General features: G+C 38.2%; 2 protein-coding genes across 3 annotated transcripts in view; one reads left to right on the top strand and one right to left on the bottom strand.

Annotated features, from left to right (window-relative positions):
- TMEM192 (transmembrane protein 192) overlaps positions 1–8,371 on the bottom strand; it is a 28,660-nt gene extending 20,289 nt beyond the window's left edge. For both annotated transcript variants that reach the window (XM_030450149.1, XM_030450150.1), the window contains exon 1: positions 8,068–8,371. In XM_030450149.1, the coding sequence (XP_030306009.1) occupies positions 8,068–8,124 (57 nt within the window). In that variant the 5' untranslated portion in view covers positions 8,125–8,371. The remainder of the gene's footprint in view (positions 1–8,067) is intronic.
- Positions 8,372–8,429: 58 nt separating this feature from the next.
- Positions 8,430–25,301, top strand: part of KLHL2 (kelch like family member 2) — a 55,222-nt gene continuing 38,350 nt past the window's right edge. Inside the window, exons 1-4 of the mRNA XM_030449668.1 lie at positions 8,430–8,623; positions 11,541–11,666; positions 15,656–15,762; positions 20,287–20,408. Coding sequence (XP_030305528.1) covers positions 8,601–8,623; positions 11,541–11,666; positions 15,656–15,762; positions 20,287–20,408 — 378 coding nt within the window. The 5' untranslated portion in view covers positions 8,430–8,600. The remainder of the gene's footprint in view (positions 8,624–11,540; positions 11,667–15,655; positions 15,763–20,286; positions 20,409–25,301) is intronic.

Raw genomic sequence — 25,301 nt, 5'->3', positions numbered from 1 at the left:
TCAGGTTCACAGGTAATTTTCAATACAAGAGGTTTTAATTACATAAGGTTTTAAAGACGTAAGACTCTTCTGTTAAATTCCAGTTCCATCTTTTGGCACATTTTGCAGACACTACCATTTTAGGGTACCTGACTTGAAACTCTGCTGCTGAGGGCTGATCCAGTGCTAAGGAGTATAAAACAGATTAAGATATGTCGTCTTCTTAATATACTTCCTCTGCAACTCCATCAATAATGATGAAGAAATATATCTGGATAAGGGCAGAATAAAATTTGTGGTATGGCCCAACAATGTTATGCAATGGTATCCTTATTTGCTGGCTGCCCTTAAGGAAAGCTAGTGTAGATTAGATACCCAGGATTAAATCCTGTATTTAAGCATAACCTTTTCCATATCAGTAATAATTACAATACTGGGGACTTAACTTTCACAATTGTATCCTCACAAAGAGGCCTAATATCTACTTTTCTTCCTCTCAGTTTTAATATTTGGCATGAATGGAAACAGGATTGGGCTTACAGCCTTTCTGACATTCAACTTCAGTAATTATTATTACTGTTTCTTATTCATATTGCAGGTACAATTAGTACTCAAACTGTATTCAGCTCTGTCTAAAGAATACAGCCTCTGCTCTGAGGATATGAGGTTGTGATGGGTCCCAGCATGACTAAAAAATACAAGTGGGAAGTAAAAAGGCAAAAATAACAGAAAAGACAATTTTATTTGTGTGAATTGCAATAGTCATGACATTCATACTGCATACTGCATACATACTGTGCAGTAAGCACAGTCTATATTCTAGCCTCATATTACAGACACTTCAAAGGCATTTGTTTTATTTCAAGCTTCTTTAAGTTTTTAGGGCCCTATGGAGTTAAAAACCTTCAATGGTGAATATGTTTAAAATAAAGGCACCTTTCTCTTCATGTAGTTTCATATTTTCATGTCGTGCAAGTGTAAGCTTTTTGTGAACAGCGTGGAACCAGATATACACAGTAGTCTTGTAATCAAAAACTGTCACTTGCTATGAAGCTTTGCCTTACTAAATAAAAAGTCTATTAAAAAATTCTGTGGCCTTTAAATGGAAGCTATTGAAAAGAGGAAAGCGTAACACTAGTAGTATTAGCTGCTCTCTCAGTCTTTCACCCATCAATATACAAATTTGAATGCTGGAGGGACAGTGTGGCCATTGGCTATTTCAGCTAATCCATTACTACAACATATTTAGCAAAATTTCCTGTGTGACCATATCAAAGCCCAGAAATAGGACTGATGAAAACAGGGGGGTAAAGATTAATACTGTTGTGGATAGACAATTTAGACTTAATGCAGACAATTTAGACTCATCTGCTTAATGCAGATGAGATAAAGGATGTAATGTAACAGTGAACAGAAGCTCTGAGAAAACAGAATGGACACTCATGCTTAGTTTTTTAATTCTATGGAAATTCCTTCTATATGCAAAAGTGAGGTTAATGAAGGGATTCAACTCTTAATTTAATACTTATTTTTAGAAATATACATTAAAAGTAAAAATCAAACTTGGGAACAGAGTATCACAATCTATCTTATTTATTTTGTCCTAAAGGTGAGTTTTAGAGTTTTAAATGATTTAGGACTTCAGCAAATGCCTAATTTGCAGGGTGAAAAGTTTTTAATCTGCAGAGTAGTTTTTAACTCTGGATTTTATAGCTGTCTGGGGGAGATCAGTGGACAACACGCAGATTAATATAATCAAAGTATTGCCATTTATTGAGAGTAGCTGTAGTCCTTTTATACACAGTCTGATAACATAATATAAGCATATTGCTGATTGGTACAACACATTCTTCATATGCCACAGTGCACTATCTAACTGGTTAAATACAACTGTTTATGTGCTGTCTATGCAATGCTTTCCCATCCTGTTATTCTTCTTTGCTGCCAACTCCCTTATCTTTTGCCCGTAGCTGATCTTTTAGTAACCTTGCAGCTGGGCCTCAAGGCCCTTAGCTCACTCTGGCTAAAGCTAAATAGTCAGGATTGCTCACATGTCCGTTTTCTTCCAAAAACTCTCCAACAAGTGTCTTCCAAATTTTCAAGAATATTTTTGTTCCTATTGTATTATAAAGCCATTACAATTGACAAACATTTACTTGAACTATATAAAGGTAAATGCAGAGCTGCTTCTGTGAGTATTTGCAGTGAGAGTATGTACTATCTATGGTAATTTTAACTGAAAAAGAGGAATATTTGAGATAATTTGCCACAAGAAAAATACTGATATTAAAATAAAGATAGGTAATGAGATTTAAAGGAAAAAGTAACATTTCCCCCACTACAGTTCTTTTTCTGTTTTTTTAAGTATTTTGTCTGAAAATCATAAAATATATACATGTCAAAAAATAGCTTTCAGGAACTAACTTCCTCATCTGTATGGTTAAGTATGAGAATTTTGATAAGTTAGTCTTTTGAATATCTTAGATTTTGAGGACAGCTGTTTTTTCCCTGATATATTAGTCAGGATCACATTGTTCTTCTCTTGCATACAAAAATTTTCAACAGCATCTGCTTGTACCAGAATTACAGGACTGAACCTTTTCATACTTTTATCTTTGACTTAAGTTTCCTCTTTTTTTATTGTTTTGAGTCCAGTTGTACTAGACATTCTGCATAGTTAAGTGTACTGATACTGAACTCCTTCTCCTAATCTTTACAATGAGTTTGCAATACCTTCTACTCTTTCTTACACACACACAAGATTATTCCAAATGATGATTTACGAAGTTTCTTGAATAGCATCATGATATGCTTTTTACTTTCTATGAACAATCTGTCAGTACTAAATTATATGCACTAGCTACACCTATGTGGCTGTTATTGTTATGACTCCCTGAATGTAATATTTTAATGTGTTTGATTTCATTACACCTTTGTACAATAAAAGATTTTCTTCTTATAGGAGAACTATTCTCCTCTTGCTCCTTCCCAGTCTACAATGTTTAATTTTCATTGAATGCCCCCTCAGGTGCTGTAGAATCTGCAGATACTGATAGCTGAATCTTATTTCTATGCACATGAAACAATATATATTCATATTAATTCTTTCAGCTTTTCACAATTACTCTTCTTAGGTAAGCTCATTATATGTATGGCTACATGGAAATGGTTGAGTTTACCTATTCTTTTGCCATAGGCCAATCACAGGTAGGAAGAACTGAAATTAATAGAATTTCTCTGTATAGTTGTGCATCCAGTAAGCACTAGATGGCACTATATCAATTGTTTAAATGTAATGTTAATTAGCTGTTCCTGACTTCTCAAAAAGCTATGTAGGAGTTGATTGAAGTAGTTGGGACTATCTTCTTGTTAGAATGTAGAGTAATTATGACAGAGAAGTACATTGACTTTGAGGGACTGGCACTGATAGGTATTGTACAACAGCTTATGGTTACTATCTATGACGAAAACTACTTTTGTTTCCCTTTTCCAAAAAATGTTTTGACTGAATATAGGAATAATCTTAGGAGGTGAAATGATCAGGAAAAGCCTCCTATGACAGGCTACTCTGACTCCTGTAAAGAAATTTATTTATTTGGCTGTCCATAAAACCTGTACAGAACTTGCTTGCAGTAAGATACTGCTCTGTGTTGAAGGGTGAACTCCATCTTTGTTGGGAGTTTTTGGAAGAAAACGGACATGTGAGCAATCCTGACTATTTGGCTTTAGCCAGAGTGAGCTAAGGGCCTTGAGGCCCAGCTGCAAGGTTATTAAAAGATCAGCTATGTGCAAAAGATAAGGGAGCTGGCAGCAGAAAAGAAGAATAACAGGATGGGAAAGCATCGCATAGACAGCACATAAGCAGTTGTATTTAACCAGTTCTGAGCCCGAGAAGAAGAAGGTTATGGCAGATAAAAAGTTGCAAACAGGATGCCTGCGGTCAGCAAAGCAGGACAAGGACGATAAGCAGCACCCTATTGCAACCCAACAACAGGTGTGTGGACAGCAACACGCAGCCAATCAACATGAGCCACGAAGACGCCAAGACCATATTAATGTAACACTTTGCTTAATAAAATTGAGCTTTGTTGCTAACTCATATTGAGTTGTCTCTTTGCTCCGCAAGCCCGCCTCCACACACCTTCAGGTTTTCCTGCAGTGTAGTGGGATGGTCCATCTTCCCCCAAGAAATCCCTGCAACAGGTTTCTGCTGCTACCTTAGTATAATGTCTAAGCCATTGAATAGCTAAAAAGGGAAATCTCATAATTTTTGATGGGTTTTCTGTTGGTTCAGTGAATGGAACCCATTCAGTATAGAGACTGTATTGCCAGTGCTCAGCTAGCAACACAAGAAAGTAGGAGCTGGTTCACCTCTTCCACATTCATCTCAAGGACACACCATATATGAAACCTTGCAGAACTGGGCCTCAAATATGATCATCAAGGTCTCTAGTTTGCATTTTAGTAATTTGCATGACCTATGCTTGCTTCCATTTGTAATACTTGCTTGAACTACAACTCCCTTTTTCAGTGGCACTAAAATTAACTTGTAATCTATAGGAACAGTACACTGCTCAGCAGTGGAAGGGATCTGACATCTCTATTGAGTGGAACTCAGAAAATCCATACTATTCGCTTTTTACTTAGGCCTTCTTTGACGACTCAGATTGGCGTATTTAAAACTTGTTTACTATGTGCCAATATCAAGTCTTTTTGGGAATTACACCATGCCTAGTTTTGAACACTGAAAAGCAGGTTCCTGGTTACTTGGTTTCATTATCATATTAGGCCCATGAACATTATGTATCATTCCTAGTGCTCCAGCAATTGCTTACAGAGAACAGTGCCAGAAAAGACCAAGTAGTTTTATCCATGCTTAATTGTATGTAACTGATTTTAGTCACAGCCATATTTAGTTTTGATAGCAGCTGCTATTCCTCATTTCACATTCCCAATTTACGTTTTATTTTTTCTCTCTGCCTACTCTCCAGCACATATTCCTCTGCAATCTGGTCCCTTTCTCAGTCTGTTGCAATTACTTTGGTGCTTTTCCTTTTCACAGTACTTTTCAGAGCAATTCTCAGCAGCATTCATTTCCTTAGCTCATTGGTTCTGTGAAACTTTAAACATTTCAGTCTACTGGGGAGTGAGGAGAGGGGAAGTCTCTTACACTAGAATAAGGCTTTTAAGATTAGTTAATGCTGGATTAACTGTGCTGTTAATGCTTAGATAAAAGAATGCAGTAATAGCTAATGTTTGTGTTGACCTCAGTTCCTGTTGTGATTTCCACAAAGGACCTTGTGGATATATATAGATACAAGGGCCTTGGTTGTGGACAAGTTTGTTGCTGGATGGTAAGGGAAATGCACAGCAAAAAATGGATTTTGGAAAAAAATCCCATACTTATTTTTACACAAATTTTATACATAATCAGCCACAACTGAATTCAGCAAGATACAAATGTATTGAGTAATCTAACAGCTAACAAAATGAGGAAGGACCTTGTTTTTCCATTTGAAGCAAAGCAACAGCAATACAGAGGGGTACTTAAGTTTTTAATTTAGCCTGTTTCTTCTTTGTCATGAAACGAATCCCAGTCTTAGCAGCATCTTCTCATAAGCATTCTGCCAAAATCATTAATAAGCTATGGATTCCAGTATCTTAAACAAGAGTAAATGTTATTGCAAATATATTTTTTATCCTTTTTGGAGAGGTATTTCTAACCTGCCTTTGTCAATTAAAAATACTATTAAGAATTTATTTCAGTGTTCTCTCTGGCTAAAACTAGTACAGATTTCTTCTAATGTGACCATGTCCATATGGTGCATGATCCCCTAAAAGATGTTTATAAGGAACCTCAAATGCATGCAGTTATGCTAACTTTTACCAGGACTGCTTATTCCATTTGCAGAACTGTGTAACCTCTGGAGCCATCTTGCTAGAAAGTAAAGTGTTTTCAGTGTATGTACTTTGCAGAGGTATGGTATCAGTATTTCTACATCAGTGAAGTACTTCTGGTGTCAATATATGTGAAGAAACATGCAATCATTAGACAGCCTCAGCCACATTCCTTTGGAACTCTCCAAGAGAGAAAGGACCACAATTTGTTATAGGGGCAGGCCTAAACACAACAGGGGTTCCTCTTAGTAAATGCAGTGATTTGAATTGCTGCAACAAAAATGGCAGCTGTTTCATCATAGTTAAGAAACTCAGCTTTCTCCTTTCAAAATTCTATATATTTACCCACATACATATATACACCAATTTTTCCTGAAAAAGTATTTTCTAAATAGAGGTATTGGATCAAGCAGAATCCCATAAAAATCAAAATGTTGTATTTAAAGGATGTGTTTTCTCATGGTTAGACATTCCAGTTATTTAGTCATAACCACGTAATGTATTTGGGATGTAATAATTTTTGTATCATCTGTTCATGATTCAGGATTACTGAATTACAAAGACATAATTTTAGGGAAAAAATAGAACCATTCCCTATTTGTGTTTCTTTTTGATCTTCTATAACACAGAAGTGATTTCAACTAAAGTTAAACATTTGGCTCAAAAGCCAAAACCACACTGCAAAAAACGAGAGAAGTCACAAGTTGGAAATGCTTGATGTTCATTTAAGAATGAACTTTACTAAGCAGTTCTGCCATGTTAACAAGGAGGAGAATCTGCAGCTGCCTCCATACTTACAGGATCTATGTGAGTAATATACAAAACCCTTCATCAGCTTCTGGACAAGTTTACTATGACTTCATAGTCTAATGTGGACCCTAAAGCAAAGTGCAGTCTGTTACTAGTAGGACTCACTTGGGTCCTGTGGATCACCTAGGATACTCATGTTACAAAATAACACATACAGGAATTTACTTGGGGGCACAGAAAGCTGAAAATATGATGTGGCAGTCATCAGCAACTCTCTGATCTACCCAGGCCAGACCTGCTTGTGAACTTAGAACTCGCTGATGGTATGACACATGAAGCTAGATGGATTTTAAACCTCCATTTTTTATTATGGGCACATTATTGCTAGGTGGCCCCTTGGGAGGGGGCAAGCAGGTTTTGTTGTCTCTTTCAAATCTTTAACAAGTACCCTGTCTTCTCCAACACAACCCAGGGGTAAATCTAGTTCTCTCTCAAGAGACAGATTCAGCAGTAACGAAGCACAGACTACATAAGAACAGATGCTGACAATTGTGATTACTTAACTTACAAAATCCTCCAGTGGAAAGCCATTGAAAAAATTTTGAAGTGTTCCCAGATCAAATATCACAGCATAGCAAATGAGGGTTGCTTTCTACTTAAAATCTGTTGTCCTCATCCTCACACTCTTCTCACTATTAGAAAAATAGGTTTGGTCAGTTAGTGAGAGGCTTATTAGTATTAGCTTTGTCAGTGTCAAGTATCTTCTGAAGAACCATTTTATTTTTACAGACACTAAAATAGCCGAATTGTGTTCAGCTTGGTAAGTGCATCTTCTACTACACACAATATTCTGATATTTAGAAGTAGCGAACAGGGGTTAAAGTAAATTGCTCTGGAATGTCCCAAGCCAGAAGTTGCTAGATGTAGCCTTCATTACTGCTTGAATTGGTGTTGCTTGGAAAGCTGTGTTTGAAAAAGATTCCTGTCTTGCCTGTTTGGTTTTTCTGCTGTCACTTAAACATTAAAACACAACTGAAGTACTTAATGCTCAGCATTAGCGACGTTTGCGATTGTGTGACCGGGGGGTGCTGGGAACTGTAGCTGGGCGCTGCAGCCTGTTCTAAGCCACTGCCCACCTCCTCCATCCCGGGGCAGTTTTGGGCCTGGCTTTGGCCCCTTCTTTGGGTGCAGACACCTGAGCCAGACAGTGCCAGGCCGGATCCTGCGGCCGCCCCCCCGCGGGAGTGGACCCATGCACAGGGGAGACCTCTGACACCATCCTGCTTTTTGTTTGTTTGTTTTTCCCTCCAAATAAAAAATAAACAGGCTACAAGGCCTAGAGCACCTCTCTGTCCCCACACGCGTGCCCCAAGCCCTCAGCCCCGCTGCCGAGGACACCGTGAGGTGCGCGCTCCGAGGGACAGCTCAGGAGTACCGCACCTGGCAAGGATGGTTTGGTTGTCCCAGGACCGAGAAGGACACGTAATCCATGCTCATGCCCTCGAAGGACACGCTTCATCCAGCAAAAGCGAACAGCACCGATTCGTCCTCATCTTCTCAAATGCAAATGACGAGCAGCCGCTCGGATGGGGCTGCGCCACTGGGATGCAAAATCCCGACCCGCAGACCCTGTAACAGGCAGAGTAGCGCCCAGCCTTTTGGCTTCGGCCTGGAGAAGATGGAGGTCGCTGAGGCCTTTTGGCCGTCGGCCCCTCCTGAGGTGTGTCCGTCTCCCGCTCCTCACCGGGCCCTTCCGCGTCTGCGCGCAGCGGCCCGGCCCCGCCAACGCCCTCCCGCGGGCGGGAACCCGGAAGTGGGCAGTGCTGGCGGCTCCTGGCGGGCGGGCGAGTTGCGGGGGCTCAGCCGGGCGGGCACAGCAGGCACCCCGCGGCGGGGGGCAGCGGCGGCTGGCATGGTGCTGGCGGCTGCGCGCCGCGCCCGCGTTGCACGGAGGAAGCCCGAGCAGAGCCGCAATGGAGATGTTGCTGCCGCCCGTGTGAGTGGGGCGGCAGGGCGGGCGGGGAGGCTGGCGGGCTCTCGCAGCCTGTCGGCGCGGCGGTGCGGAGCGTCCTGAATTGGGGCGCGGGACCGGGCCCAGCCGCCTGGCTGAAAGATGCTCTTGCCGTGGATTACCGCAGCGCTCCGCAGCGCTCCGCAGCCCGCTTGGCCCGTGGCGCGGCCGGGCCGCTTGGTATCAGTAAGGAGCGATGCCCGCGGCAGCTCCTGCCCCAGCGGGGGGGGTCGGGGACTGGCGGCGGAGGCGCGGGGCAGCGCTGGCGGTAAGTGTCGCGTTGTTGACCCCGCGGCGGAGCCGGGATCTGGTGGGCCGGAGTTCCCCACGGGCAGCGCGGCCGCCCGGCGATTTGAAGTGCCCCGTAGTGCTGCGGCGGTGCCCGCGTTGGCGGGGCGGTGGATGCTGGGCGGGCCGGGCCGCGGCGGGAGCGGGCGGTGGGCTTTGGGCTCTGGGTGGGCAGAGCAGCCGGCCCACCGCCCCGCCGCCTCCCAGTGCCTTCCAGATTGCGGGTACGGGCGTTTTTCTGTGTTTGTTGTTTGGTTGGTTGGTTTTGGTTTTTTGTTTTTTTTTTTTTTTGGGGGGGGGGGGTTTGTTGGGGTTTTTTTTGGTTTTTTTTCCCTCCTCCCCCTCATTCCTTCTGCTTCCTCCATATGTGGTCCCAAATTACTCTCTTTTTGACTCAGCAGTCGTGCTCATCACACTGTCGGTGTTCTGGTTATTTTGTTAAGCATCTTTTTTAGTAGCGGTGTGCTAGGTGGCCCACGTATTTACAGTTGTACTTCATTTGGGTTCATCTAGTGATTTCTGTGCTACAGTTCAGCGTAGCTTCATCCCGTGCCTTCAGGAGGTCGTGTTGTCAGGCACGTTGTGGTGAGGCTCTTGAGAACAAGCTAGAGGGAAGCAATTGCAGACAGCCTTGACCCAACTGGTGAAATGGTAAGAGAGGCTCTAGTAACTTAAGGCAGGCTAGCTGTTCTCAAAATAGAAGGCATTATGTGGCTGACAGTTTTGTAAGGCTTCATTACCTTAAAATGAAGCCATCCTTTGTGACAAAAAAAGGCAAAACAGCAGCAAATGAATTTATGCTCCTCCATCTCTCCAGTTTGTTTGGCAGCTCTTCAGAGGCAACCGTGGCCCATTTTTTCTTCATCTCACATGTGTATGTGATGTGTATATTGTCTGTATACAGATGTGTTTGCATCAGTATCTAATGCACTGCTCTGGGATGTTAAACTCTGCCATAGAAGAAGTGTTCTTATCTTAGACTTGGTAAGTCAGTGGTATGATTAAAAGCTGGGTAACTTCCTTGCAGTTAGTCTTTGGTGTTTTGAATGTGTCTTGAAGTTACTGATTTCTGTGTGTAATTTTTCTGAATGCTGATCACTACATATGCTTTGTAATCTAGAAGATTAATATTCAATTTAAAGGAATTTTCTAGATAGGATTTTATGGTTTTTACCTCCATACAGCAGCATGTGTGGGTGCTCTGTAACATGTAACTTGATTTTTTTTTTCTCCTGAATGATGCAGAATTGCTGTCTGTTACTTGGCCCCTTTTAGTAATGAGTTGTACCATTTTCAATATTGAACATGAAGCTTAATTTGAGTTTTGTAAATGGACCTTACTTTATTTACCAACATTTTACGTTTTCTTTTTCCATTCCTTTGTTGCTTGATGCAGTTATGGTCCAAAATCTTGTAGCTAGTTTGGGAATCATGGAAATAGACCCAACTATATTGCTTTGCATGGTGTTGCATTGCATAGAACACAGAGTTCTAGGTTAAAGTCTTAAAGTATTGAATTTTTCTTTTAAGCTTCTTTAGATATTCCCAAGCTAAACGTTTTAGGTATGGCAGAAGAAAGACTGGAGTTATGAGAGTCGGTGCAAACATTCATTTTGACTCTTCTTACCTAAAGCAAGTAAGGCTGAGTGTTAATTTGAAATCTGATCACTGATATACCAGGATCAGTTGCCCCACTAAGTGACTTCGCTCAGGGGTTCAGGAATAAGGTTACAATAGTGTAGGTGAAAACATCACTGTTGCTGAGCATTTTCTAAGTATTTCAGCAATGTAGTGTGTGATTGTAAACATGAAACTTGTTGGCTTGGCATGAAAAATACACTTGCTGTTTGGACAGGCCTAGTGACCAAGTGGCATACATAATCACTTTTCTACAGAAGTTAGTGTCTGTAGAATGTGGGTACTTCTTAGAAAAAGATGGAGCTAATGATTTTCTTTTTTCTTTTGCTACTTTTGGGTAGGTTGTCTCAAGAGCTAGAAAGGGCTTGGTGACTTGTTTTTCAAAGTATTGAGAGAACTTGCAAAACTACCCATTTTTCTCTTACTTGTCTGTGTCTTATGCTACTGATAGGGAAAACCTGGACAGGTATGGTGTAGTGATCTTCCTCTTGGACATGAACTGGGAGGTCTGTCTATCACACCTCCAGGTCTACCAGGACCTAAGGGAGGTCCTGGTGAAACGGCAGAGAGTGGCTCTTGTCTCAGAGGTGATGGAGTCATTGAGAGACCAGGGTGATGCATTCTGCCATTGATATGTACAGGAACTAGGCTGGAAGTTCGTTCCCAAACTTCTGCTTCTGCCCTTGCTTCAGGGCTTATTGGAAATATTCTAGGGCATGCATTTTTTTTCCTTAATGGAGGTTGTTGTTAGCCCTGAGTGCCTATCCTTCCGAATGTTGGTCACCAATTCATTGCTTCATTGGGAATTGTAGCTACTTCTCCACACTTGGTAATAGGGAAGCCAAAATTGCTTGTATTAAATAATAAGTTGAAGAGCAAATCTCTCCAAAATGAAGATGGGGAAAGTAAAACTGGCAGAACTGAAGGCTAGATGAAGTATTAACTCTCATCTCTTATTTTTCCTCTTTCTTTCCAGGTGTACCAAACTTTGCCACCAGAAGCCCTTGGATCTGAAAGATGATCACACTGAAATTCACTGTCCTGTTACAGTAAATCCATGGCACATGAAGAAAGCTTTTAAGGTTATGAATGAATTAAGAAGGTATTACTTCACTGTATACATCTACCTGGATTCCATAATATATTTTAATTTAATTTGTATTTAATAAGTTAAAAATAGTAGTTTGTTTATGAAGAACGTGCAATTCCTGAAGTGTAGCTGATAAGAAGGATTAAATATACAATGAAGGGATAACTGAACTAGTCATGTGATGATAGCTGTAGTGTGTGCAGTATGTTGTTGCCCCTCATAAGTTATTCAAAACTAGGTTTATGAGAATTGAAACATAGAGGTTGTATTTAAGAAGTTACAGATACTCATCCTGTCTTTTATGTAGTTGGTCCTGGGTAGATGAAAAGTAACTCTTCAGTTGAGCCTGAGGCTCTTTGTATGCCTATGGTTAATTTTTGTGGTAGGCTGTGAACTGGAAAAATATTAAAGTTTTATGGTATGAAGACACAGGTCACAGTCTAACAAATGTAAGCCAATTGTCAGTGTGTTTGTTTTCTTAGTAATCTTTTTCTTGACCCCTGGAAGAAACTGATGAACTCCTAAATCAAACATTGAAAGTAACTTTATTGCAAAAAGTTTTGTAGGACCTTGAGTGATACTGTCATCAGTTTCAGCAGAATCAGGAGACTGGTGCTGATGCTGTTCTTAGCACCTGTATTGACCCATTTTCTACATATGGGTAGTTGAGATGGGATTGAAAACAGTGACAGCTAGTAATTAGAGCTCACACCTGGTTAGGACTGATAACTATCACTGACAGTAATTCAGCTTTATAGCTAACAGCAACATTGGATAAATTAAATAAAACACTTCTTTAGCACATATAATACCAGAGGCTGTGAAAATCCTGTAGTCCTATTTTATTCCCATACAAGATTAAAAACTGCAGATGCTTCACCTGAAAAAAACACAGCAACTGATACCTTCTCTAGGTATTCCCGTGCCTTTGATCTTCACTGTTCTATAAGAGTAAATCTTTAATACTGTGGTAGATGCTATGATCAGATCAGTGTATTTATCTGGCTGTGACAGTTTGCTGGGTACTGGAAAACTGAAGAAAATAATATGCTGAGTAGAAGTGACTGAAATCCAGCTCAAAGGCTTCCATAGTCTGAAGATAATAAAATAAGAGCAGAGACTATTTGACTTGTATGTTAACAGCATAGTTGCCTTATGCTGGAGGAACTGATACTTGTTGCTTCTCCCTCAAGGAGTGCAGTAGAGCCTGGATAGAGCCAATAGCCATGACTTATGAAGGATGAGCAAGAATTTAGATGAAGGAACAGTTTCCCAGAATGAATCTTACAACAGTTTCAGAAGTCAGAAACCTTGTCTGCATTTTGTTGTGTTGCAAGTAAAAGATATGTGGTTTTCCAGCAGGGTGCATTGTTGAAGGCTGTGGATTATTTTCAGAACATACTTTAGTTTCCATGGTTACTTAAATGTGAATTGCTGCAGAAGCAATTTGAGGAATTTTGTCTTACATGCATGAATAGTTAAAGTGGAACAGGAGCAGCACCTTGAAAACGTTAACTGTAGTTATTATTTAATAAGATAGTTGATGCAGCAATATTCACTATGTAAGCTGAGTACAGCTTTTAAAATGGTAAGTGCTAATTAGGTAATAAATGTTACTATTCACATGTATCAGTTTGAAAGAATAAAGTGAAATACTGTAAAAATGTTTCAGGCTTCATTAGTCTAAAGGAAGACCTAATATTAATCAAGGTTATGATATTTTAAAATTTTGTTGACTACATTTTAAAAGTGGTTTCTATCATGGTTTTTTTCATTGGTGTAGCACAAGCAGGTATTTGCCAGATGTGTACTCTCCAGAAAGCAGATAACCAGTGAAGAAATAATCTGCTTAAGAATCTAAAATAGATTGCTTTTGCAATGCTTAAGTGTGTGAGTTGATATTATATTTTTGGCTGTTATCAAGTTGCATGGTTCTATTAGCTCATAAGAGGGGTTTTCTGTGCCTTCAAATTTTGATAAATTTGAGTAATGTTGTCTTTACTAGTTTTTGTCATTTCATTACTCACCATTACCTCAACACTGAATCAGAGAGATCACTAGGATAGCTGATTAGTTCTTGACATATGAAGAAATTACCCTATGATTCCCATCTTTCCTTTTTATTATAATTTGCTTTTAACATGATGGCATTTTACCTTATCTATATTTGTTAAAATCCTCATTCTTACAAACCATACTTTATCTAAGTCTTTTGACGATGACCTTTCTCTAGATAAAGCAATGAAGAATAACCTGCAAGCTGGTAAACAGTTACTGTTCTTAAATCTGTAATTTTGCCCTCCTCTTTCCTAATTTTCTCATTTCCTTTGCTAAGATGAGGTATACCCCATGTCTGTGTTCATTCAGTCACTCTGTCCAAGCAGATTAGTACAATACCACATAGGAAGGCAAGCTTTTCCAAAATGAATTGGCCATTGTGAAATGAAGGTGCTGAGTTGCTGTGGAAGCCACAAGATGCTTGCAGCAGAGTACATAAGTTTGCAGCAGGGTTTATAAGATTGTTTCTTTATTTAGTAGTCTTAGCTTGCCAGCTTTGTAGAAGTGCACAGCACATTCATTCACTTAATGCAGTTCTGGACCAGAGACGTATCCAGACAATCTTGAAGTTACTATGTCTATCTATGTGTAAAATAATTTACCTGGAGTTTTAAACTGTTGCAATTCTGGTGCTTCTGGCTTTATTGTCATCTTTGGTATTTCTATGCAGCTAAATATAAAACCTTTTGTTCCTCTTGGCAGAATAAATGCAAGTGTCTGGAAAAGATGGGTATCTGATGACTTCTTATGCAGCTTTGTGTTCCTTTTTTTGTTTAAATCCAATGGTTGTCTTCAAGCACCTCTGAATTGTGTTTTTCATCTGGGTATGGCCATTGCCTTACATTATACACTCTTTTTTATGATAACCATATTGCAGGGTAAACCTATGAGTTTTAGATAGTTGCTATAGGTATTAAGAGCTGAAAGGGGAAAAATACTCTAATTCCAGGGTAGCAGTATGGCCCCAGAGGTTAGTTATGGCCACCAAAATTTCTGGTGTGTGACCTCCACAGGGCCACCTTACTTGAGGCTGTGCTCAAATAAATTGTATGATTGCAGAGGCTGAGGGATCACAGAGTTTTCTTTGGACTGAGGTTGAATATTGTTTGGTTTGGTTTTGTGTTGTTTTCACTCTTCTCTTCATCTAGAAAATTTGATTTATAAAGAGTACATGCTATGGTGGGTTTAACTGGAAGGGGTATATCCAATAGCTATAAATTGTATATGAAACAGCTGTTGTAGGAATGATTATAAGTAAGATGTTACTTTATTGCAACAGAGAGGGAGTAAATTTGTCTTACAGTTACAAAGGACAAGAATGCAAATGGATCTAATGAAGTCAAAGGCAAGATATGAAGTTAATCACAATAAACTGTCAACTGGTCAGAGTGGAAAAAATAGTTACTATTGTGTGCACAGGCTGTGTATGAAAAATCCTTCAAAAACGATAAATATATCTATGTTTGAGTAGATATTTTGAACAAGTAGGTACGTATGAGCGTCCAGTGCAATGTGACACCAGCATTACAACTGAAGTTTGGATTCTCTGTTATCTGTAAAATCTAATTTCTTGAATAAATTTTTTTTAGTGTTTGTCTATATCAAATTATGTTTATTATCACAGTTATTCAAAGAGGTCCAGACTTCCAGTGAGGTTTATAAATTGGGCTGATACAAAGTTTGGTTATTCAGTGCAGAAGACTTCTGTGCAAGAAATCATACTTTGGTTTTTTGATTTTTAGAAAGTTCTGTCTAGCCAAGTGCCATCTGTAATCCAGATGAGTAACAGCCATGTGGTTGTGTAATGCATTTGAAAACAATGCTTCACAAACATTGTCTGCCTGCCTCCTTTGAGGGCATGAGAAAAGAAATTGTGTGATGATATATGCTTTTCTGTTGTAGTTCACTTATGTGAAATTGCCTTCTCTGATATTTCTAAATAGTCAAAACTTGCTGTGTGATGTGACGATAGTAGCTGAAGACATGGAAATTGCAGCGCATAGAGTTGTGCTAGCCGCCTGCAGCCCCTACTTCCATGCCATGTTTACAGGTACCAAATGTTTCAATACTTACTATGTTCTAATCCAACCCAGCTATATAAAGCACAAAATTAAATGGCTTTTGCTTTCTACAATTTAATTTAATTTTTAGATAAGCCAATAGGAACATTTGGTTTCTTAATGAATTTTTTTAACTAAGGACAGACTGATTTTTCTTCTCTTGCATGATAAATGCTTTAAAAAGTCTCCTTCATTTAAACAAATTTGTATGTTAAGGAAACCATTCATAGTAGATCTCTTTTACCCTTTAAGGCTCTAGTAATCTCACTTGTCCAAGAAAAAGTTAAAATGACTTTCATGTGGATTTTTGAGGAAATTGTCCTTTAATGACTACTGGTCCTCAGACATTGAGTACTCCAGGCTGTTAGTAGATTCGAAAGCTTTCTGTGGCTTTGGCAGCCAGTAGCTGGAGTGCCTATTTTTTGGTTTGTTTTTTGGTTTTTTCTTAGGGTAATTCTCTGTGACAGATGTACTCTGCATCATTGCCACAACTTTTCTGTGTGGGTTTGATTCTGCTTCTGCTCTCTCTGTGCTGGCCAGCTTACTGCTTTGCTGCTGTAGCAAGAATGCTAAGGGCTTGAAAGGCTCAGACAGGTTCAGGTTCATAGGAGCCTCTAGCTCAATTCCTCTGCTGTGGGTTTAATTCCATAATGGTTAGAAATCACATTAAAATACTGTGGATTTCAGAGTTGAAGTGAGAACGCTACTAAGTGCATGTTAACATTAATTTCTAAAGTTTTGTCTGTTCCTTCTCAAATCCTAGTTTGGTAATTAATGTTGACTATCTGAAATTAAAAGATTTCTCTGCAACATATTACTTCTGACTGCCAGCTCAGGTGGAGGCAGAAGTGTGATTCTTAGCCTGCCAGTATAAAAGCTAATTGGAGTTTTAATAACTTTAATTATATGCAACTGGGAGATTGAGGAAATTTGAAACACTGTTGTATCCTGGAGAAGCAGCTGATTATTCTAGATTTTATATGCAAATATTTTGACACAACCAGAGCTAGAAGAGGAGTCGCTACAAGCAGCAGCAGTGCTTTAAATTTATGTGTAAAATTAAATCTGTTTCTTCAGTAGTTACTCAAGTTTGCATTTGTGATTGAGGCAAACATTCCAGGTGACTGATGCATTCTTTTTCAATTTTTACTGCTTTCTTTAGAGTTAAAATGAAAAGTTGCTTCTACACTTCCTTTTTATTACCTTAGCAACAGAGAAACACAATCCTCTTACATTACTACTGCATTGAAGTTTAACTGTTGTTGACTATCATATTGAAAATATTTTTTGCTCAGAGTGTAAGTTTTATACTATGTTCTCTGTGGCAGACAAGACATTTCTGATTGCCCCAACTACCCTTTCCGTGGAGAAGTGCAGTGCCAGTGCAGCAGTGTCTGTGGCTGCTGTCCGGATGGAATGGCTGAAAGTGGTCCTTCCCTTGCTTCAGTCCATTTGAAAATTTTTTGCTTGTTTTGTTTTTAAATGTAGGTTCTCTTTAACCCTGACTATGGGAAGTGGGAACACTTACCTGAAAAGGGTGTAGGAAGCCTTTCACCCATACATCTGTGGCAAGGTTTGTGTAGCTAGTGAATCAGATTGGTAGGAGTTGAAATAGAATTCAGCTGTGGCTTCATGATTTATCAATAGATTTTTTGCTACTATCATAGGCTGCTTTCAGAAAGGCCCAGCTGTGATGTTGGTGTGTTTCAATTATTCCCACAGAAAAAAATCCTGAAGTTCATCATAATTGTTATCTCTATGAAGGCTGCAATTCACACTTCTCAGGTGGATTTGTATTGTTATCCGGTAATTTTCAAGTTCAAATCAGCAGTTTTGGTCCCTTAAACAGCTTCCACCAAATGGAAAAGTATCTTCCTCCATCCTGAATAAAGCTATGATTCAAAAGACAGCAAGAAAATTGCACTTTTATGCTTCAGGGTTATTTATTGACTAAAAATTAGAAATTTACATTTGGACACATGTTTGCTGGTTACTTCTGTTGTTCTCTGAGTCCTTAGATACTGACTGCTATTCAGACTCTGTGTTAACTGAGATCAAACCATCTGCCTGGGATTTTCCTGTTTTCATTTGTTGCAGTGGTGAAAGTCACCCCATTAAATACTGAGAAAGAAAAAGTTGCTACTTTTTGAAGTTAGTAATAGTTATAAGTAGAGAGCAAAATAAGGATCAAACATCTGGGACTTTGCTACCAGGAATGATTCTTCTTTTTGTATACATTAAAATTCTTCAGAAATGGGTATCATAATCTGAATTTAAAAGTATTTCATGATTAGAAGAAAGGATTAGAAAACAGTGAAGTGGAGCTGACTTGAGACAAGGTTTAATTTTCTCTTCTTCCAAGGCAGTCACCTTTAAGGAATTACCTGCTGTGTTAGCTTCAATTCTCCATTTGTAAAAGTCTGTTAGTGTTTGTTGTGGGGTTTTTTGTTTGGTTTGGTTTTATAAATAAACCAAAACAAACAAAATTTTAAATAAATATATAACAAAAAGAAAAAAGAAAAGCCACCCTTACATTACTTTGAGAAACCATGTTAGCTTTTTAGAGAACATTTTAGTAATTTCAATTCAGCTATTTCTCTGCAGCTCCTGTTGAGGTGGTTGGATCAGCTCAGTGCTTTCCTTTCTTTTTGCAATGTGCTTTCCTGCCACTAACAACTCAGTGGCGATATGGAGGTGCAGCTTCCCAGTCACGAACTGAGTTCTTCAGCAGCTTCAATTTTAGCCTGAGACTGCCTAGCATGTGACTCTGGTTTCCTGCATACATCTGTCAAACAAGTCTGGACCACAAGACAATTGATCTTGAATTGCAGTAAGGCTGCATCCCCTTTCAGCATGAAAGGCAGAAGCAAATCTCTGTTTTTGGGTTTGTTTCTTGTGTATTCTGGGCTCTTGCTAAACATAAATGTCTATACAAGGTTCTAGAAGCCTTGACACAAAATCTGAAAACAAACCTAATGTGCTTGCAGAATATCAAACTGCTCTCCCACATAGTTTTCCCAAAGGACCACCTCCACAGCAGCTTGCATAATGAATAGCTTTCAGCATGATCAATAGGTTTAAACTATGTCAAACTAGAAGTAGAAACTTGAAATACAGTGCCTGCTCCAACCATCCTTAACCATTATTCAAAGGTATAGGGATATGTTACTGAAAAGCAGGTGAAAAAAAAATTATGCAGGGGCTGGGGGCTAGGTTGTGCTGGTTTTGATGTAGTTCATCATCATTGCTTTCTGGAATGCAACCTATGATGCTATTAAGTAGCACTATGTTGCTGTAGATGGTCTTCTGTACTTCCTGCCACTTTAAGGGTCATTTTAAAATGCCATGCTTTACCTGTTAGCTGGGAAAAAAAAAATGGCATGAATAAAAATACATTTCTCGGTAATGATCCCTTTACCAAATACACTGTGTGAAATGCATTGTTTGGCACCAGTCCTGGAGATCACAGGGTAGTAAAAAATAAAAATGTACTTCATAAGGAAATATTCACAATCATAAGCATCTTCTGATTCACTTCTTCATCCTGTCTGCTTCTGTTGTTACCTCATCAGTATCCTTGTGTCTACAGGCTTAGGGGAGAGAAATAAGAATACATCAAATATAGAAGCCTATTGAATCTACCCAGAGACTGGGATATACTCTTCCAAAGCCAAAGTTAATGTACCTACATGTAACTACATAGCTGGTGTAGTTCAGTTTTGCTTCCCAGTGCAAGTCAGTGCAAAAAGGGTTAGAAGTCTGAGATGACTAGATGTGTGGTTAGTAGTCATGGAGAATGTTTTAATCATTACTTCTAAATCTGTCTAATTTTGGCAATTAGTTCAAAAGTAAACAAAATGTTGCATTTTGAGAAACATCATATTTTAGAAGGTGGAAGCTATTTTGCAGGCCTTTCTACAAAGTTCAGTTGTGACATATGGCCAATATGTCAGCCTCCACTAAATGAGATCCAAGAAGTTTTCCCTTGCTTACCATTTTATCTTAGTTTGAGTTTTTACTGTTATATCAGATATGTAATGGAGGTGAAATTGCTAAGGGAATAATAAGTAGGCAAGCCAATAAATACATATGTTATTTTTTCTGCGGAATACAATTTATTTTTTTTTTTAAATAAAGTTACTCCAGACTACATTTGGTGTGTTTGATTAAGAAGTTAATCTAGAATATTTAATAGCTTACTTTGCCAGCAAAATGTTTTTGTATGCATTTGAATAGTCTTATTTAGGTCTAATAACAATGTTTTCCTTATATTGTACACTGGAGAAAACAGGTCACCTGCAGTAAATGTTTTAACGCGGGGAGTGTTTGCATGATGGTAGCAACATCTTTCTTTCTCACTGGAAGGAGGAAGGAAAGAAATGGAATTATTATTATAAAAGCTGTTTTACTGTCACAACGGATACACAAGTTCTGCATCTGGCAATAGCAGTTACTCAAACTTTTACGTATTTGGTGAATTTCTATCTAATTTACTTGACTAAAACTATTTGTAGGTGAGATGAGTGAAAGTCGAGCAAAGAGAGTTCGAATAAAGGAAGTTGATGGCTGGACTCTAAGAATGCTTATTGATTATATTTACACTGCTGAAATTCAAGTTACAGAAGAAAACGTGCAGGTAAGAGTGACAATATTTTCTGCAATGGAAGAGAAGTAATGTGCAGAGTAATGTATTTTGTCTGTGCAGTTCAACTCTGACATGGGAAATCTCATCTGCAAATGAATGTTTTCAGACTGTGCTTCAAAAGCAAGTTGCTGTGCTGTTTGAATTCTGCTTAAAGATTTTTGAAGTAAATGCAGAATCAGTTGACTTTAAAGGGCTTTGCAACCCAATGTTATGTAATATAATAGAATGGTCTACTCTGCCTAAAATTTAAGCTGTCAGCCACCTCTGTACCACCCCCTCTCTGATACTTCAGTGCAATTTACATAAACAAAGTAGGTTTGCTTCTAAATGTGAAACCATGTTCTCCAATTAAGCTGTTCTCTTTGTTTTATTTTTTTTTCTTTCTAGTCTACAGAATAAATCATATTCTTGTGTTCCATCTCTGTACCTTGACAGTGGCCATTTGTGCAGAAATTTTTAGGTGCTGCCATTTTATTGGGTTTCCTTTGGATAATTTTTTTTTAATCAAATCAACTAATATCTAGTACGAAGGTTTTGCCCATCATACACAAAGAGCTAATTAGTTTTTCTAATTGGCCGAAACGCAAGCTGAAATTTCAATTAGAATAAAACATGCTTAGAAAGCACAGTGTCCTGCCCTTAATATTTTCTAACCACAAATCCTGAAGATGGATTTGATAGATTTTCCTCCTACAATCTTTAGAGATTAAGAATAGGTTTTTGGCAAGTTTAAAACTAGTTGTGTAACAGGCTTATTTTAATTTGTTTATATTCTTTTTAATGATATTTATCTTGTTTTTCTTAGTGCTCTCATGCCCTTCTTTCTGTTCCTGCTTTCTATGCCAGATTACTTGCAGTTATTTTGTTCCTTTTACAGGGGACGAAAGCATGTTACTGTATTTGACATTGGAAACTTCTGTTGCAATTTTGTATTCTGCCATTAGGCTGAAATTAATAGCTTTTTAACTGTCTGCTGAATTTGATGGGGTTACTGCTAGTTTTAGCTATGCTTGATTGAAGGCCTAGAAATGAGAACTATTGCTGAACTGAAACAATATCCTATTGCTAAACCTTCTGTAGCTTAGGTCATACTGTAAGTCTTCTAATTCTGCCAGATTAATTTCTTGTAACCTACTTCTTAATGAATTGCTGACTTCTCATCTGATGTTATATTTACATAGTAGAAAAACTGTCTGACATAATGTTGTATCTTGCCAGTGTGGTGGTTGCACAGATTTCTGTATCATTGTGGAAGACCTTGGGCAAAATCCAGTGGTGTCAGAGATTCCCTACTTCTACTACACTTCTTCTTGCTTGATCATGCTGGCTTTTCATCCTTGTAGCAGAATAGTCTGCCTTGATGGCACACCTTAATGACCTTAATCTTGTACTTTTGAAGGGTAATACCAGAGTGTGTTTAACAGGCAGCCTACTACTATGTTTTGGCTGGAGGTGCTGCCTAGGAGGATACATTTTAGCCTGTCTTTGGCAATACTGACTCTTACGTGTTCATAGAGAGGAAAAGTCAGTGTTACATTTTCTTCCTTGTACAAGAGTCTTTAAAGACCAGAAATCTCCCATGTTAAAGTTCCTGAGTCTGATAGGTCTTTCATTTCACAGCTCCAGATTATCTGTCTGAAGAGATATCTGATGGTGTTGGGGGTGGTAATATAAATACTGTAGCCTGGTGAGCATTATTACAAGTTTGTGGTTACTTGAGTACTGAGAAAACAGTCAAGGTTTTAAGTGGATTTGGATTTATTGCAGTATAGTTGCACTTTAATGTTGATATGGAGTATATTTGTAAAATAACTGGTAAGGAATAGAAAGCTGTATCTTAATTTGGTCACTTTAATCCTTTTTGCAATATTAGTGTTAGGTATGTCCTGTTTATTTGCATTATGGCTGAAACAAACACTGTGGATAGAACCAAACACACTGATGCACATTCTTTTCCTTAAGTTTGAAAGTCATGGTGGGAAAATTATATACTGTGAGTTTCTAGAAACTTGGAAACCTTGTGGAGACTGTCATGCCTTAGTTAAAACACTATTTTCTCTATAAATTGCTATTGAAGTTAATTACAGCATTTAACTTCTTGTCTATATAAATATGAATAAGTATTGGTAAAAGATATTGTGAAATTTTGGTTATAGTTAAGGATTTATCTTGTGGGAATACAGAACCACAGAACCCTAAATGCCATGTAATATTGTCTCTCAGACTTTTTAATATTTGGACTATTGTGCTAAACTGGAGCTTCAGCTTGTTAGGTAGCTGGTTATGATTCTTATTCATACACATTTCATGGGATTTCAAGTGCTTCATTCTGTCTCTTCAGGTTATACATACTAAGAATTGCTATTGAATTAGTTTCTAATACATGATGGAATATTGGTTTGAAAAGTGTGTGAGAGCTTCGTGTTTGAGTGATGAAGAACTGTTAAGTACTCTTTGTTTTTAAAATAGCTACATTATATATTTATGAAAACTAATTATGTATTAATACTTAATGGTATAGCCAAGCTCACTGGTCTCTCTCATGAGGCAGGTAACTGAGCTTCTTTCAATAATGTCTTACTTGATCTAGATGTGGACAGATTACTTCCTCACCATGCCTTTTCAGCTTCTGAGTAAGAGCTGTTCATTTCTGCTCCCCACTGTCACATTTGCACCTCTGTTTTTGGACTAGGAGGGGAGAGGTGTAGAAAATGTTAGATGAAATAAATGGTTGGGGAGAAAAATATCCATTTAGTGCATGAACTGTCAACACAGGAGGCCCTCAGCACTGCTTGTTGTCACATTAGTTAAATACAAAAGAACATTTTTTAATTTTATTTAGTTTTTGGTCCAGTAAATTCCCCCCAACAGCAAGACATCTGGTATGTGAACATGATGAATGCTTGATTTTCTTGATTTTCTTCTAGTATTTGTCATTCATTTAGGAGTTATTTTATTGTTCATCTCTAATGGCACTAACTTTGTATAATGCTATGCCAGTGTTTCTGTCATATTTGCATATTATGTTGTGTTTTCCTTCATTATCAAGTTTCTGCTCATCCTTTTCTGTTTTCCTTTATTTTTTTTTCTTAACTCAGATCACTTCAAGGATCTGGTTTATAACATGGTCCTACCAGCTGTTGTTTTCACAATATTGTGATTTAGTATATTGAAGTGTGCGAACATATACCTGTGTTCCTCCTGCATCTTTCTCTTGCTGCTTGGAGAAAATATTGCATGTAGCTTCACTTTGGACTTACTGATAGACATGTTATCTTGCTTTTGAATGAGAAGTGTGCATGAGCGAGAAAGGAAGAGAAAATCACAAATAATGGCATTTTTACAAAACTCTATCCTGGCATATTTTTCCTTTTAAAGAATTATGTGTGGTACAACCAACAAGTCCAAAATCCTGAAAGCAGTATCCTTTTTAATATGTATAGTTTTGTGTATTTTCCCACATTATTCAAGAACAATGTTTGCACAGTAATAAGCATATTATAAACACGATTGCACACTATGTATGCATTGTTTCTTTAACTCTTACTGTTCATGTCATCTAAAGTCAAACAGACACCATTCCATTTGCATGGTGGCATGGGCATAGGAGCTGACAATTGATTTAAAGTGTGTCAAAACTAGGTCTAAAAAAGCAACTGATTTCTCTAATTGTTTAAAAAGAATGTTGTCATGTTGTCCGAACTATTTACAAAGGTAGTAATTCTACAGTATAATATTTGGTAACATGGGGTTTGGTTGCTCATACTGCACATGATCACTTTTAAGGTCTATTATTTGAAAAACTTTGCAAGGTTGTTGAATCCTGGAAAGTCCTATAGCTTGAAAATAAACAAATATCCCACACTAAACCCAGAGAAGTCCCACAACTTATGAAAATGGATATGTGCTTCTTAAGATGGTCAGCTTCTGAATTTTGTTTGTGATGTGACCCACATACAGTTGGACAGGCAGTACTGAGGGTGTGTTGAAGAAGAAATCGGAGGTAATGGGGAACACTGTGAAAGATGATTGCTGTTGAACTCTGAAGTGAAATAGTGACTGAATGTGTCTAGATTTGGCAAAGCGTATCTAACCTAACAGTGGAAACCTTATAGTTATGCGTATGTAGGGTGTTCCAATTGCTTTAATAGTTTTTCTAGTTAAAAAGATAGTATCTAACTTTAATCTTCTCTGGTCTATATTGGACCAATCTCTGGTACTTTGTTCTGCTCTCATGTAAAGCAACTTCTTAGTTTTGCGGTAGCAGTCTTATGTTTTCATTCATACCACTTAATTTTTTTTTATTTTTTTTTTTTATTTTTTTTTTTAGACTGAACATCATATATTTCTAAATCTTTTATTGATTCTAGCAGTCACTGTCTTTATGCCAGTGGGGAAAGAAAATGAGAACATGGAAGTGATCGTCATGCAGTGGGAGAAAGAACTTGTGTCTATCTTTTAATGTTGGTAAATTCCCATTTGGGTGATTTGTTGTGTATGTATTTATGCTTATTAGCATAATAGTTCTAATAAACAAAAAACAGAACCAGCAGAAGTCATTATCTGGTTTACACTAGTGTCCTTCAGTAAGTTTAGTAGGCAGGACTTCAGTTTCATACAGGGAACTATCTGTTATAAAGAGGTGTCAATTTGCAAGTCTGTTTTAAGAGTATAGCAAACTTTAAAAAATGGTTTCACCTATAAATGTAAAGAAGTCAATTATTTTATTTTTGGAGAAATTTTATCTTTTCAAACTCAGCAAGAACTGAAAAGACTAGCCTACTAAAAATCTTTTAAACTTACATGTGGTTTGGGGATGGAAGGGCAGGGGAGGAAAAGAAAGATGTGTACAAGTATTTTTAAAAATATTTGAAAGAAATATGC

Source organism: Calypte anna, chromosome 4A (genome assembly GCF_003957555.1).
Source record: "Calypte anna isolate BGI_N300 chromosome 4A, bCalAnn1_v1.p, whole genome shotgun sequence".
In the NCBI taxonomy this organism is placed as follows: domain Eukaryota; kingdom Metazoa; phylum Chordata; class Aves; order Apodiformes; family Trochilidae; genus Calypte; species Calypte anna.
Note: the sequence above shows the minus strand (reverse complement) of the source record. Positions and strands in the feature narration are given on the sequence as shown.